The 15,054-nt window shown below is 43.1% G+C and overlaps 1 protein-coding gene across 1 annotated transcript; it reads right to left on the bottom strand.

Moving 5' to 3' along the window:
• Positions 1-5,697: 5,697 nt before the first annotated feature.
• Positions 5,698-11,505, bottom strand: LOC149274460 (26S proteasome non-ATPase regulatory subunit 11). Its single transcript, XM_089505466.1, has 13 exons — positions 11,415-11,505; positions 10,798-10,899; positions 10,316-10,440; positions 9,156-9,227; positions 8,745-8,802; positions 7,875-8,069; positions 7,594-7,738; positions 7,406-7,466; positions 6,818-6,880; positions 6,599-6,724; positions 6,272-6,307; positions 5,982-6,033; positions 5,698-5,840 (listed from the first exon to the last, which is right to left on the bottom strand). Exons 1-13 carry the CDS (start codon positions 11,503-11,505, stop codon positions 5,698-5,700), a joined length of 1,269 nt encoding a protein of 422 aa, XP_089361592.1.
• Positions 11,506-15,054: the final 3,549 nt, after the last annotated feature.

The following is a 15,054-nucleotide window of genomic DNA, read 5'->3' on the forward strand; positions in this document are numbered from 1 at the left end:
TATTAATAAACCCATTTCCTGTTATCTCTATACACATTATTGTGACTTTTAGGGCTGTAGGGCTGTGTGATGCCCAGCAAACATCAGGGGAGGAAAAAGGGGACAGGGGGATTCGGGCCCCAAACAAGGGTCAGCGGTAAATTAACAACATTTTTTTTTTTTTTTTTGCTGAAGTGGACACATTTTGCAGAAAAATAACATCTGATTTTTCTTTTTTAAATCATCAATAAAAACAAACGTTACAATATTTTTTAATTATTTTTCCAAATATATTATGCTTTTTAAAAATGTAATCTATGAAAACGATAATGTTTTTCCAGCTAAAATAGGATATTTGATAGGAAAAACAAATAGTAAAGAAACACATTTCCCAAATGATGGCATATTTGTAACCATTCTATTTTCCCCACTCCCATCCTCCCTTTCTGCATCCTATTATAATAGATTGTAAACTCACGAGAACAGCCCCCTCTTCTCCTCCGGTACGTCTTAACGTGGGTTAATGTTTTTTCAATCTCAAATGGTCTTTGTGAAATATAATATAATGCAATCTGAGATATCAAAACTGCATCATTCGGGGTATCAATAATGTGCTGCTTTCCTGCTTACGCGGCCATTAACCGGGAGTATTTATAAAAAATATATCAACCTCAAAGAAGAAGCGAAGGGTTACCCTGTCGGCGACGCAGGTTCCACGGATGGAGATGCTGCAGCTGCCTCCGAATACCGGCGGATCGCTTCTGTAGAAGACGCTCCTATTGTTCCTCCCTCTCATTAACAACTCATTGGAATGTAAGCCATTGGAAAATCCTAATTATCATGCAGTCGTTAGAAGGGAGGGGCCTGGCGTGTAACGAGGACGGATTCAAGCTTTCGGGGTTCTCAAAGTGTTAAAAGACCATTTTGTTTCGTTGAATTCCTAACGAATTAGCGAAGATGCACCTGCGCATGTTGCCGGGTTTGTTGGCATCCTCCTACACGCCCCCCCCCTTTGGAATCCACATCAGGTTCTTACCTTAGCAGCGGTCCAGGGCGAACAACCAATCGGGTTCTGGACGAGATCCGGACCAGCTTCGGATGATTCGGGGCTGGTTCCGAAAGCAGGATGCTCTGGTCCGGCTTAGTCGCTCTGGACCGCAGGATCCGATGTATGTCGGTTCTGATGCCGTAGGCGACGTGAAGCTCCGATCTAATCTGGTTCTGACTCCGGTGGCGGTGGCTTTTCCTCTTTTCGAATGCCGATCGCTATTATCTTAGCGGCGCTCTTGTCCTAGTTGCGCTTTGACTCCATTCGCTAAAAATGCTGCTTGAGATTCGCTGATCCAAGCCTTTTGTGAGCCTCCTTATCCAGTCCGTAGCAGGAATGCTCTGTCCCGACTACATTAACCCATTCATGCCCCGTCTCCATAGCACCCCCATTACCTCCCGATTAGTACGCAGTGCGTGTCAGTCTTCATGATGCACGCGGGGCGCCGGCTCCTGTGGATGTTAACTGCACAGGTCGTGTATAAATATATATATGTAGGGAACATCTGTGCCTCCTGATGACACCGGTGATTTTGCAATAGTCTCTAAACCCTCCCCCCTTTCCCAGGAAGCCTCTGCAGTTCTATACACCGGCCACCGCTTTACTGTCATTAACCTCTAGCGTGTCGGAAAGACTGCCGCCGTCTACTATGCCACAGCCAGGCAAGGGTTAAAGTAAAAATTACTATCATTAACCTCTAGCGTGTCGGAATGACTTCCACCGTCTACTATGCAACTGCCAGGCAAGGGTTAAAATAAAATTTACTGTCATTAAACCTCTAGCGTGTCGGAAAGACTGCCGCCGTCTACTATGCCACAGCCAGGCAAGGGTTAAAGTAAAAATTACTATCATTAACCTCTAGCGTGTCGGAATGACTTCCACCGTCTACTATGCAACTGCCAGGCAAGGGTTAAAATAAAATTTACTGTCATTAAACCTCTAGCGTGTCGGAAAGACTTCCGCCGTCTACTATGCAACAGCCAGGCAAGGGTTACATTTTTACAAAAATAATAAAAATAAAACATTCCCCAAAATCTGTGTTTGTGATTTGTTTGTTACCCCAAGCTCAGGGTATTGGGGGGGTCACACAGTCTGGAACTGATGCCTCGGATTTAATCTAAAAATCCCACCTAGCGGGGCTTTTAACTGATAAAGCACAGCTGGAATCCCTGCTTGAATACAGATGACATCAGTAGTATTAACTTGTAGCAAGTTCTAGTGTTCACGGACCGTTAGAGCCGTTTGTCCCCGTTAAACGTTACGTCACCATAACCTGTTAGTGTATCAAAGGGGTATTATTTGAAGACCTGAAGCATCAGCCCATGTTCGCATGTATATGTATTTTTACGCTTTACATACTAAGCTCTAGCATGTTGTATGTGTGTGAAGCTCACGGAAAGGAATCGATTACTCTCCTAGGGAAAAACGGCTGGTGTGAATACTTTTCCCCTAAAACCTGTGCTTGCGCGGCTGTGCGGCCGGTGACAACACATGGCTGCGGGGCGAGGAAACGGGCGGCGTTTCTAAAAGAAAGACCGACGACGACGACAGGGATCTGAGATGCAAATAGTCGGCTTAAACCGGCCCCGGAAAACCCCCCGAGCATGAAAGACCTTTCAATGTATTCCAGGAAAGAAAAATGAAGCGTCTGCCCCGTAACCTGCGGCTTTCATCCGATCACAAGGCCCCCGGGGGCCGGGGTGACGAGGAAGCGACACTGAATTAAATCTCTGCCGAGACAAAGAACGCTAAACGGGGAAATTTCACCCTACCTGTATTTACATAATATGTCTTAAAAACCCCAAAAAGCAACTTACAGTTCTATATAGCGCCATCATATTCCGCAGCGATGTACAACGGGTAACTTCTAGATTATTTCTGAACGCTACTTGTGTCAGGAGACGCGATGGAGCACGAGGGGCAATAGATCTCTCTGCTTAGATATTTTTATATGGTAGAGGATCTAATGCCGCCCCCGAGGAGCTCATCGGTGCGGTCTGTGTACGCCGTCTCCGTCGAAGGCAGTCGCGTTTGACCTGCAGATGATCAACTATGGATGGTGCCCCCCCCAAAGCTTAAGCTTCCTTTTCTACAGCCCTATAGAGCGGGGGGGGGTCACACAATATCTGTGTGTCAATCCAACACGTCTACGAGTAAAGTAGTGGAGGAACACAGCGGAGACGCACGAGGACGACCCTCCTAGGGCCAACGAATTGCTCTGAAAGTCCCCTTTAAACTGGATCTGCTGCCCCTTATCGCCTGCGGGTCAGCGTCTTAAACCAACAGACATCTACACCCTGCTGTAAGAGACGTAGGTGAGATAAGGGGTCACCCTCCAGATATGGACAGAGGTACAAACCCTGGACAGTCCCGAGGGACAAATAATCTGTCACTTCATTTAAATGACTTTAACACACGGTGGTCTGGTCAGGAGAGTCGCGTTTCCGTTCCTTGACCTTACAGACCAAGGGCCAACCCTTTACCAAGATTCTTCTAATTAAGTCAGTGAGATTTTCTTCATATCCACCTATTGAATTATACATTATACCGGGCCAGCTCAGCTCCTTTCTTGCATGGCGAAGGTGTCGGAGACGGAGAGACTGAGCTCATACCCCCATCAGGCGCTGGTTCTACCCACCGCCCGGTAACCAACTCCATATCACATCATGGCCACCAACATAACGAGCACCGGCAAGACCACGACCCCGACACACAATCAACACTCGAGGCAAGCCGCTGCCTTTTAGGTTTTAAGACAAACCCCGTTCCAATCAGCTTGTTTTCTAAGCATATTTGTATACAGAGACCATGTGTAGTAAATATAAGAAAAGTGGAGGAACTATAAAAAAAAAAAAAAAAAAAAAAAAAATAATAAAAAAAATAAGGCTATAACTAGAAATATACGACAGGTAAACCAGGAACAAGATTCACAGGTCAGATAATCGTGTGGAAGGAAAGAGAAGCTAAAATAGTTACAAAGAGGGGGAAACCCCCCCCCCCCAAAAAACAACGGGGAGGAATGAACGTGAAGGTGTGACCGCGAGAACGAATTTAGGGGAAATTCAGAGACTTTTAAGAACACGGTCGTTGCTTTTTGTATTATTTGACTCCTGACTTCATCAAGGAATGGATCTGAATCTTGAGGTCTTTATTTTTAATGCTGTATATGTAAATCTAACCCCGGCTGTGTCTGCTGATATAACCACATAAAAGATATTTATTGCAATATTTATTTCCGATCGGATATCAGGATCAGGTCGGTTATGATTTTACCCCAACCATTTTTTTTTCCAAGACACGCGCACGCACACGTACACACACACACTTATCTCGCGTAGGCAGAGGGTCCAAAAAGCGACACAGAGCCACAGAAACGTCTTTTGAAAACTTCAAAAAGAGAAGAGGGGGAAAAAAAATACCTTTATTGGGACACATCTGAACATCAGATATACTCTGGTTTCAGGTGGATGGGGCAATTGTGCACCTCTTGGGTCTGAAATGGGCATCTGCAGGAAGGGGGCATAATTTAGAGAATAGGAGGGAGCGTAGGTGGGGAGAATAGAAATATTTCTATATTAGACATTTCCCAACATTCTTGGGCAAACCTGCCTATCCGAGGACGGCCCCCACTGCAGATCTACGACCCGGAAAGTGGATTCCGCGTGATTTTAATTCCGCCAGCAGGTCACAAACTGCTAAACTGGCAAGTGTTGGTTCTATATTGGGGCTCTGGGGCATGGTTTAGAAGTTCGGGTCAATTTATGTCTCTTTCTCCCCCTATTCAGTTCACAATCAAAAAATCCTATAAAACAAGCAAGTGTTATTTACTACAAACCACCCCCCCCACACACATGGGTTGGCATAAAAGATGGGAAGTAGCCTGCCCTGGAAATAGGTGAGGGCCCACGTACTCAACGTTGTATGGAGAAACTGGTGCAAGGATTAAAAAAAAAACAAAAAACCCCAATATTTTACAGTGAAAGCAAAATGTGTTACATGGAAGGATGAGAAAAATAAAAAGGCTCCCCCCTTGCACCCCCTGCCTCCCCACATGAGAAAGAGGTGTCCGTTAATCCTGCCGCTCCAGATCTTCAAAGCCCGGCAACGAGAGAGGATCTGCGGAAAGAAGATTTCTTATACTCAAGTAGGACTCCTGAAAATCGGATTAAAGACATATGTTTAAAGCCAGCTGTATGTGGGGTCGGCGGCAGAATCACGGAACATATATGGCCGTTTCTCCAGCAGGGAAGACTCGGGGGGGGGGGGGGGGGGTCGGTGTTATAATAAAAGCTTGTTTTTGTGTTGTAACAGTTACGAGGCGTTATACGACACGGGTAACGTGCAGAACGTGTGCGCTAAGAACATTTCCTGATCGTGCGATAGAGAAATGGTCGCATTCCGCCAGCTTCTCATTTATACCGCATGTCTTCCCGTCGCTGATCGGACAATCCGTTCTAGAGCTGGCGCTGAGCCAAACGTTTGGGAATAAGATACGCTAAGGAAATCTGGGCAGCGTTTCCGGAACGCAGCGCAGAGATCGCAACAGGTGACCCATGAAGTGTTACAGCATAACAATGTCCTGCTCTCTAAATGGAACAACAAGTTACGAGACACTTGCGATCACAAGCATTTTTTTTTTGTTCTAAAAACATTAAAGAATCTCTTCTTACCTATGTGAGCTTCTTCGCTTTGTTATACAGGGAATCCACCACTTTACTCATGTTGTGGATCGTCTCTAAAGCAGCTTCATAGGTTTTATCTACAGGGGGCTCATCGAAGATTATAAGGACCCCCTCTCCTTGATCCAGAATGCCTGTGGACGATGAAAAATACATTCTATAAACTTGATCTTTATGAAAACAGATCTTTTGTTAATAACACAATCTTCCTTGTTTTACTAAGTCACCCCATGAATGTATTACTGGTGAGGTAATGAGATTTGGGCCCCACGTACCATGAAACTTTTTGTCTAAGATCATCTGGGAGAGTTTGCGTTCTACTTCAGGCTGAAAAGAGATGAACGTGCAATTAAATTCCAAGTTAATCTTAATAGATAACGTGGTATACAAAGAAGTGAAGCGACAGAACATTATTCCTCCAATCTGGGTTTAGATGCAATAAGGTAAGTGGTTTTTTTTTGTTTTTTTTTTAAGGCGATTAGTTATTGGTTTCTGTAATACAAGACTATGAAGAAGCAGGAGTTCAAATAAGAGCTTGGATGTTATGGGGACTTCTATTACTCACCTTTGGAAGTTTGATGAGACTTGATATGTGGTCAATCTAAAAGAAAAGAAAAAAATAAAAACATTTCTCCTTTATCTGCGGAACCTGTAAGTCGCTATCCCAGACAGCCATGTTTGGGCGACCGAGCTGATTTATGGAAATGCTAATTAAATAATTTCCTTGATAGAGTTTAATGAGTCTGAGGCTACCTTTGGGTGATTAACACAAAGCCATTCTATCTTTCACCAAAATGATGCACGCTAAGGGACCAGCATGTTTGGCCAAGATGAATATGGTATATGCATGATGGTTTATCTTGACAAGGAGCACGAACGGCAAGATCTTTACCTGTACTCTGGAGAAAGGTTCAATCACCCGAATGAGGTTCTGTTCCAGCAGGTTATCATAGAGTTTGGCCAAGTGTGTGCTGATGATAGGATCCTCCCGTAATTCTGCTTTATAATCTGTCAGTGCCTGCAGAAAGTGAAGAGTTTTGGAGTCAGGCTGGGTTCAGGATTTGCTGCTCACTATTATCGCTCCCCAAGTAAACCTGATGGCTTACATTACCTTCTCGAAGTTGGCAAGCGAGCGGTTCTTGCTTGCCTGGGCCACACACTTCAGTGCTTCTGTCTATGATGCAAATATCAATTAACATCTTCATTTACACACATGCACTGAAGGGATAGGTTTGATTGTGTTTACTTGTTGTAAAGGGTGATCTTTCATACCTCCCAAAAATATTGATTTCAATAAAAAAAAAAGATAGCAGGAAGGCAAAATCCAAACATGGCTGCTCCGGCAAGTCCACATATCAGGTGTATAAGGATTATGGATAAAACTGAACTGTACATGTGGCACTTTGGAAACACGAGATCCATTTCAATGTATTTATTTTAGGACACTAAGGGTATGCAGAGGATTATTGGACAACCTACTCAAAAGAGGGGGGGGTGACTAGCACCTTGTGGCCCCCTATTCGTAATCACAGTGCTGTGCGCCAACAAGTTTACGGTAGCCATGCTGTATTTTGTATTCTTACAAATAAATATATGGACAGATCTGCTCACGGTACTTTGGCATACATCTCTACGGAGGGCTTTCAAAGGGCAGGGTGTTTAGGTTCGAAAGGGAGCCATTAGTAATGGGTCTACATACCTGCCGTCCGGCGTAACGAAGTGCCAGCTTCCCACTCACAAGGGCTTGCACATCCTCAGGGCTGGGGGGGAAACATTAAGAACCTATAAATTCCACATGGCCCAGTAATCTAATGCACAGACCCCTACTCTCTGCCTATATACACATACATGGGAATATTGATACTCCAATGAGCTGGAGACACTTACGCATTGAGCATGATCTTGCAAAGCAGCATGTACTTCAGTGCTGTAACAGCTCTGGGGCTGTCTATGGAATCATATCCCTCAAAGGCCTCGTAGAAATAAGAGTAGGCAGTTTTCCAGTCCTTCTCCTCGGCTGCATGGATTATGCCTGAATTGAAAAGTACATAAAATATTTTATATATATTTTAATGGTCAAAACGACTTCATGAAGCCACTCCAAACACCCTTAGCACATATAGAAATTATTAGCAGGCCAGATACGCTGTACAGGAACAAATGCCAACCTGACTGCATGTCCAGAGCAGCCTGCAATTTTGGCGGGCAGTAGATGGCGTTGGCTGTGGTACGGGCAGATGTCAGCGCAGCCCGGGCTTTGGGTAAGTTGCTGAGGGCATGGTAAGTCTTGCTCTCTAGTAGCTGAACTTCCACCAAAAGCGCTTTGTCGTCCATCTTTTTTAACTCCCGTAGAAGTTGTGAACCTGGCGGCAGAAGGAACGTTTGTTTTATTGGCAGATTTTAAGATCAACAGTACAAATAACACTAACACAGCCATAAAATGTCTGTCCTTTAAAAATGCTCTACAAAAGGACAGGATTTGCATGTTTGTGTGCAACAGAATCAAGGCAGGGTCTATCAAATGTAAACATAAATACAGAATTACACAACATCCTTACACAAAAAATTACACAAAATCCTGAAAACACTTTATTCCACCTCAACAAGTGAGTGAAAACTCAACGTGAAGTTAATTCGAAAGATAAATCAAATCATTTAAAGACACCTTTCTGTGTTAAGCAAATAACTATTAGCAGATCTGTCACTTAAATACAAACTTGAGACATTCTTTGAGTTTAGATTGCCAGTGTCTGCTTTTATATCACACCACAAATAATCGGGGGGGCATTCAAATAAGGCAAAGTTTTACGTGACTAAATTATGTCTGGGATGAGTTTGGGCATTCACGAGCACCGGGAACGATTTTAATGCTGCACGCTTTACCATTAGAATAGTGTGTTATTGGCCTACTGTCACCAAAAGGGTTAACTGTTACACTTTATCTAAAGACCATTACTATGGAAACCATATACGCATTCAATGCACAAGAGCTGATACGATTAGCATGTAGCGAGACTGCCTTCTGCAGGATTACTTACCTAACTGCAATGCCTCTTGATACCGTTTAGTGTCAAAGTAAAGAGATACGAGACGAGCCTGGGACAATTACAAAAAAAATGCACACGTTAAATTGAATGAAGAGATCAAACGATCAGAAGTAAGGTTTGTTTCATTTTATGTCATCTTAAGTAAAATGATTGTGGTATATGAAGCAATTAATATCAGATTAATAAAAAACAAAGAAATACCATTCCAATCAAATCCTTGCAACCAAATTTAAGATAATGGATTCAGGTGATCCCCTTACACTGAGAAACACGCTGGCCACACTACTTTAAGAGCCAAATCAAACTCTTTTAAACTGTACACTCCCCCCTACAACGACTGAGCCACCAAGAAAAGAGAGCCTGTGATGGACATCGCACTTCTCAAGGCATATGCTGCCATACCTCTAGTGCTTGACGTAAGAAAGTCCTCTTCTCTGCTTTAGCCCATTCAATGCATTCCAAGCAGAGTTCCACCTAGAAGAGAAACATACCTGTTGTAAAGAATTTCTACAAACCTAAATGTTTATGTTTTACCTATACAAAAGTAGCTACAATGGCATATTTTACTTACTTATGGAACCCACCTAGCGGTTTAGTGACTTGTGTGACAATGATTGATATATATATATATATATATATATACACATATATATTTTATATACTTAATTTACCTGCAGGTTCTGACCAACCCTTAGCGTTTCATTAATGGTGTCCAGAGTTGGCTCTAGATTGCAAGAGTCTCAGCGGGTTAAAAGCTAGGGCAGTCAACTGGTCAGCAACTTGGTAAGCGATGTCAAATTAGATAGGACTCGCCAAAATTAGGGTACTTTGATGTAGTGTTAGGCTAAACAAAGTAGTGTGATGGAATCCCCAATATTTATGCCCAAGATAGATGCTCTTAAACAGTATTTGCTGGGTGTGCGCTGATCTTTTACTTTGTTGTGTGTTTGTGTTGATTATTTCGGCCGCAGCCCAGAATCTGGATGGTTATGCTGGTTATGGGTGCACTTTCCTTTCTGTCGTTTTTTGTATGTATATATATTTTCTGCGTGTGCATTATTTTGTTACAGCTGCACCATGGATCTGTTGCATGTTTATATTGCAGCTTCAGATTATTGCTCTCAGCATGGATTTGACGCATCAAGGAGCTTCAAATGGGACAAGTTTTCAGAATGTCTTCACACGGGGCAAATAGCCTTAGTCCATCAAAGAGCATGTGCGATGACATGAGAAAATCCTTAATGTATGTATCGTTGGGGACGATACCATTAGGGTAACTTTTTCCCTGCATAATTAAGTACAAGCCCAAGGTTAGTTTGACTAAGTCTACAAGCAGGAGGTGCGCACCGTCCTACCTGAAAATGCCTAGAGTGCACACCTTGCGTGCACTAACTGCCTCCTAATAAAGTGCTGTAATGCATTGTCTGAGACGTACCATATAAAATACATTTTTATATCGAGAAATGCTAGAAGACAAAGTACATTTGTCCTCAGGGTCCAGTAATACGAAGAAACTTATACCCAGACCAACTTCACAAGTCAAGCTTTTACTTCATTCTTACCTCTTGCCCAGTTGCTGCCTCCATATCTAAGAATAAGTCCAGAAGGGACCTTACAAGCCTGGCTGCTTTGGCCTTGCTGATGGAGTTGAGAAACGGACGTACATACTTCAGGAGGCCTCCCAGTTCTGCCCAAAAAGTGCAAAAAGGTGAAGTGGCAACAAAATCAGGTGAAACAACTTGCACTGTTTGTCATTCTACAAATCAAACGTATGTACACATAAGGTGTAAACCCAGCCATGTCACCCCCCCATGACAGGCATGAGTCAGTACTATTTCTAAAAGAAGTGATGAGTCAGTATTGCCATTTATACTTCCATAATGTATTCTTCCCACTACGATCTTAAAACTTAGACCCATCCCATGTGTAGAATTACATTCACAGTGCAGTCGACTAGCTACAGAATGTACAGAAATAGATGTAACGGGGATGTAATTCAAAAGCCCTCGCATATCCCGTCACAAGAACGTTCCCAATAATTCACCTGCAGCTTGCCCGGTCTTGGCAAGAAGCCCACCCAACTCCAGGATGCTTTGCTCCTTAACGCGAACAGCTTCTTCATCGCTTTCCTGGATGTCTCGCTTCACTGAAAGATAAAACGCGAGGAGAGGCTTGGAACGAGACGCTAAAGCATCGGAGTTACTTTGATCCGCGGGTAGACGTCTTTTACAAAGTCAACGTGCCAGATCCAATTACACCAGGTAGGCAATTTAGAATAGGCGATGGATCTTGGTTTTTGACAGGTCTCCAGAAATGGTCTAAAATATGTTTTAATCATATATTCCACATACCCCAGTCCCCTATACTTTATCATTTCCCTATGCATGCTCAGATCACTACAACTCTTCTGACCAATACCCCGCCTGGCTGGGGCCATCCAGGGCCCTGCAGGCTATAAACCCCATACATAGCATTTAATTAGATAAATTATACCCCGAATTTCCCAGGAAATGTATAGAGACCGATTCACTGCCTGCCCCTATAGACTCCAATACATTCACATTGTTCATTTCCTCTGGAGCCCTGTGAACCACTAAGTTCTCGCTCCTCCCTGCCCCTCTGACCCCCCCAAAGAAAGCGCTAGCCGTATAAGCCATTCACCTATAGACTGCAATATGTCTATACTCGCCGCTTTGTCCGTCACGAGCATTTCTTGCGCTCTCTGATATTCAATAACAGCCGCGGCCGCCATCTTTCCCCTATCCCTGCACCCTGACACAGCTCTTCCGGGCCGGAAGTAACCGCGCCGGAAGTTAGGAACGCTCTCTGAGAATCCGTTCCGGAGTGTGGCGCGAGGCGTTCTGGGACGTGTAGTTGTAGGAGGATAGGAGGCATTTTGGCGCGCTGCGAGTCAGCGTCCGTTTTGACAGAGAGCGTACCGGTTCAGAGCTTCCTGCAATCTTGAGTTTTGACTAAAATAATGAATATACTATTACAATTATACAGCTTGGAGGAGGAAATAACATTTAGTTACATTAAAGGGGTTTAGCAATCTGCGAGAGTGAGGTGTATTGCAAAGGACCCACGTTAGAACAAGAGAGCCGGAGCGTTCGATATAATGTTGGAGAGTTTTTATTTACTGAGAGGGTAGTTTGTAAACGGAACAGCCTCCTAGCAGAAGGGGAAGAAGCGAATGCAGTAAAAATAGTAATTAAAAAAAATGCATGAGAGGCAAATGGCTCCTGAATCTACAGCAAGACCAACAATTAAGCTTTCAGTCTCTACATCAGAAATTGGGCAGATTAGACAGGCCGAATGGGTATATCAGATTCTACGTTTCTACAAAATACCACCTAAGTTCTATATTATATAACATAAGGCGGTCATTGTGTGACCTTTCCAAAGGTGGCTGAGGTACTTATTCCGCAGTAGATACATTGCCCGGTTTAATTGTGGACATGGGGCTCAAACAAACTGGATGTAGTCTCAGACCAAGCTATAAAATACCTCACAAATACCTATTTTTCATTCCCTTTGATGTCCCTTTTTCCCCAGGAATACCTCTTGGGTAAAGCGGGGTCTTCTAGTAGTAGTCCTATACCTTCCAAGTGTCTGTGCTTTGATGGGACAGTCCCTCATTTGGCAGTAAATTCCATGTCCATTTTTCATCCACTGATGTCCCTTTTATTTATCATGTCAGTGTTTTTCCAGAGCCATAACTGTTACAATTATTTGTTTATAAACAGAAGAAAATGTGTTTATAAATTCAATTGTGTAAATAAATCACATTATTCTTCTACAAAATGCCTTGTACTCTAAATTAAATTACAGTCGAGGTCACCGAGTCGCTATACATTTAACTATATCCTGTAAAACAAACGTGTCCCTCTTTGGCCATGTTGGGAGATATAGAATCACAATAATGTGTATGTGAACAGCAGTAAATCTGGATACTCATTAATCAATTGATCGACAGTCTTGTCATTAAGGGGTGAAGTAATATTGCCTTAATCGCAGCGGAAGAAAGTGCACTTTTAACCCTTTTTTTGTACTATTATTTTGGCTTTAATGGGTTTAGGAACAGTTAGTATTAAAAAGCAAACAAAAAAAGACAACGTATTTTAGCCTCTTCTGCATGTCTCACATTTGTCCTATTAACAGGATGCCCCCTCCTCCCAAAAAATAAGAGGAATTCTGATCAATGATATTCAGATATTCTGGGGGAAAAAGCGTGTGTAAGATGCGTGCCCACTAGTTGTAAGTAGTGTCGGTGCAGCGTCCGTTTATGGGCTTATATGGAGGTTGATCTTCCAAGAATTGTGGTTATAGGAGCACTAATTGAGTAAATGCCAAGTTGAGTATAACGTCCGGGGACGACCAGAATATGATCATAGTAATCTGCTATATGGATGGATGTGGCCCTCTTGAACATCAAAATATATATGTGTGGTTGGACTGTAATCAGGAGATGGTTGAACTTTGGGTCTTAGTTTGACTGTGGCACCTACAGTATGGCAGAAATTTTAAGCAAAATTGAAAAAAATCTTTTTTTTATCTTATCATATATTATGTTTTATGTATTTCTATGCTTTTAAAAGAAGGCACTCCTGAACAAAACAAAGTATAATTTATGTGGGTTCATCAAATATGGGAAACATATGGTAAAAATGCAAAAAAAAAGATTATGAAAAAGCCCCAGTCCCGAAGGGTCAATGACACTAATTTGGTAATTTCTAGGAATGGGTAAAGGGTCTGTGGATTTCTATATTACATCTGGGATATTTAGTCAAATAATCGTCTCAAAGCAATTATATCGCCTATAGCCCGCTCTTCCACTACTGCAATAAACTTGTCAGACCCGTAACCCACCTTCACTATCATTACCATTTTCATACCAAAACCCCAACCTGCCATAGCAATATCCAATAGTTTTGCTGAAAATAAATTGTGCAGTGTTAACATATTTTCCTTGGTTTCTAATGCAGATCTTACCGTGTGTCAGAATTCAGGAGAACATAGATTATCAATGGAGCCTACTTCTTAGTTGAGATGAAGTGTAATGTGTTTTGGGTTTTTTTCCTGCCTCGTAAGCATAGTTTGAAGAATCATCTCTTTTATCAGAAGGAGGTGTCGAGTTCTCTCAGATAAAAGCACCAATGTTCGATCCATAAAAATCAATGCACTCCCTGTATCCCAAAGCTCAAATGTTTCCCACGCTGCCCATGAGAGCAGAAGAATGGGAAATGCATGAAGATTCGCTCCTCTCAACCTTTCCTTAAACATGTCTAGGGGGTTGCATGTTCCCTGGGGTTCTCTTGTGTCTGACACTTGTGACCTCAAAAGTTGTGTTGCTGCCATCCTGCAACTGCTTTTAAAGGATTAGGTGCTAATAGCATAAGCTTCTCCCCACAGACCAGGGTTTAAAACATTGATAGAATCTTACTCCTCCAATGATGGTAGGGGCAGAGGATCTTAATTCCACAGAATATTGTATTTCTTAACCCAGGTGTAAAGTTCTGAGAATTAGTTGTCAAGCAAGCTATATGTAGCATGGATGAGCTGTGCATATACTACCCACCTCTATATGAACAACAGGCATTGGCATCCTTCTGAGCCATTCCTGAAAAAGCCCAGACTCTATTTAGCAGTCTGGGCGGCATGTGGTTGTGGGGATAGAGGGGTCAAGTTCAGGTCAGGCTAGATTCCAGCTTAGGTAGGTCTAGAAAGTTCTGGTTGCGCTCGAGCCGCTTAGTTGGCCGCGCCCCTTTGTGTTCTTGGGTGTCGCGTGCCACTTAGTTTAACCGCGCTTTTGCGTTTCTGAGGGGAAAGTGGGTCTCGCGCTGCGCTCGCGGGCGGGAATGTGCCCTATAAATAGGGTGTCTGAGGTGAGGTGTTTCAGACCTGCGGCGAACCGCTAAGCTGACTGCACTGACCTCTTGTAGCGTCTGGTGAGCGGCGGCGTAGCGGGAGAGCCAAGGGTTGAAGAATGGAAGAACTTCTGCTGAGGCGCCCGCCCTCCCACCCTATGTTTATATAAAAAAAAATAATAATATAATAATCTATGTCGTGGCTTTTATTGGGGTTAAGGTTGCCCCCCCCCTTTTTGAGGGCGAACCAGTGGTATTTTTGTGACTGTCCTGGCTTTAGGGCGGATGGTCTTTGAGTATTTGTTATGGTGGCACTCTGGGGCTTGGGCCAAGAGTGTATCATGGTTATAAGGTTTATGTTATTAAGTATTTGGTTTATGTTACAATGTAAACTAAATAAAAGACCACGGCCTGTTTTCTCCAGTTCTTGTTGT

Source organism: Sceloporus occidentalis, unplaced genomic scaffold (assembly GCF_023333645.1).
Source record: "Sceloporus occidentalis isolate IW3139 unplaced genomic scaffold, rSceOcc1.0.p SCAF_330, whole genome shotgun sequence".
Lineage (NCBI taxonomy): Eukaryota > Metazoa > Chordata > Lepidosauria > Squamata > Phrynosomatidae > Sceloporus > Sceloporus occidentalis.

Excerpts from the sequence above, each read along its gene's own strand:
- LOC149274460 (XM_089505466.1), bottom strand. The coding sequence starts at position 11,505 with ATGGCGGCCGCGGCTGTTATTGAATATCAGAGAGCGCAAGAAATGCTC. Across the intron at positions 10,900-11,414 it reads AGACATATTGCAGTCTATAG|TGAAGCGAGACATCCAGGAA; the intron begins GTGAATGGCTTA and ends TTTATCTTTCAG. Across the intron at positions 5,841-5,981 it reads CTTAGACAAAAAGTTTCATG|GCATTCTGGATCAAGGAGAG; the intron begins GTACGTGGGGCC and ends CATCGTCCACAG.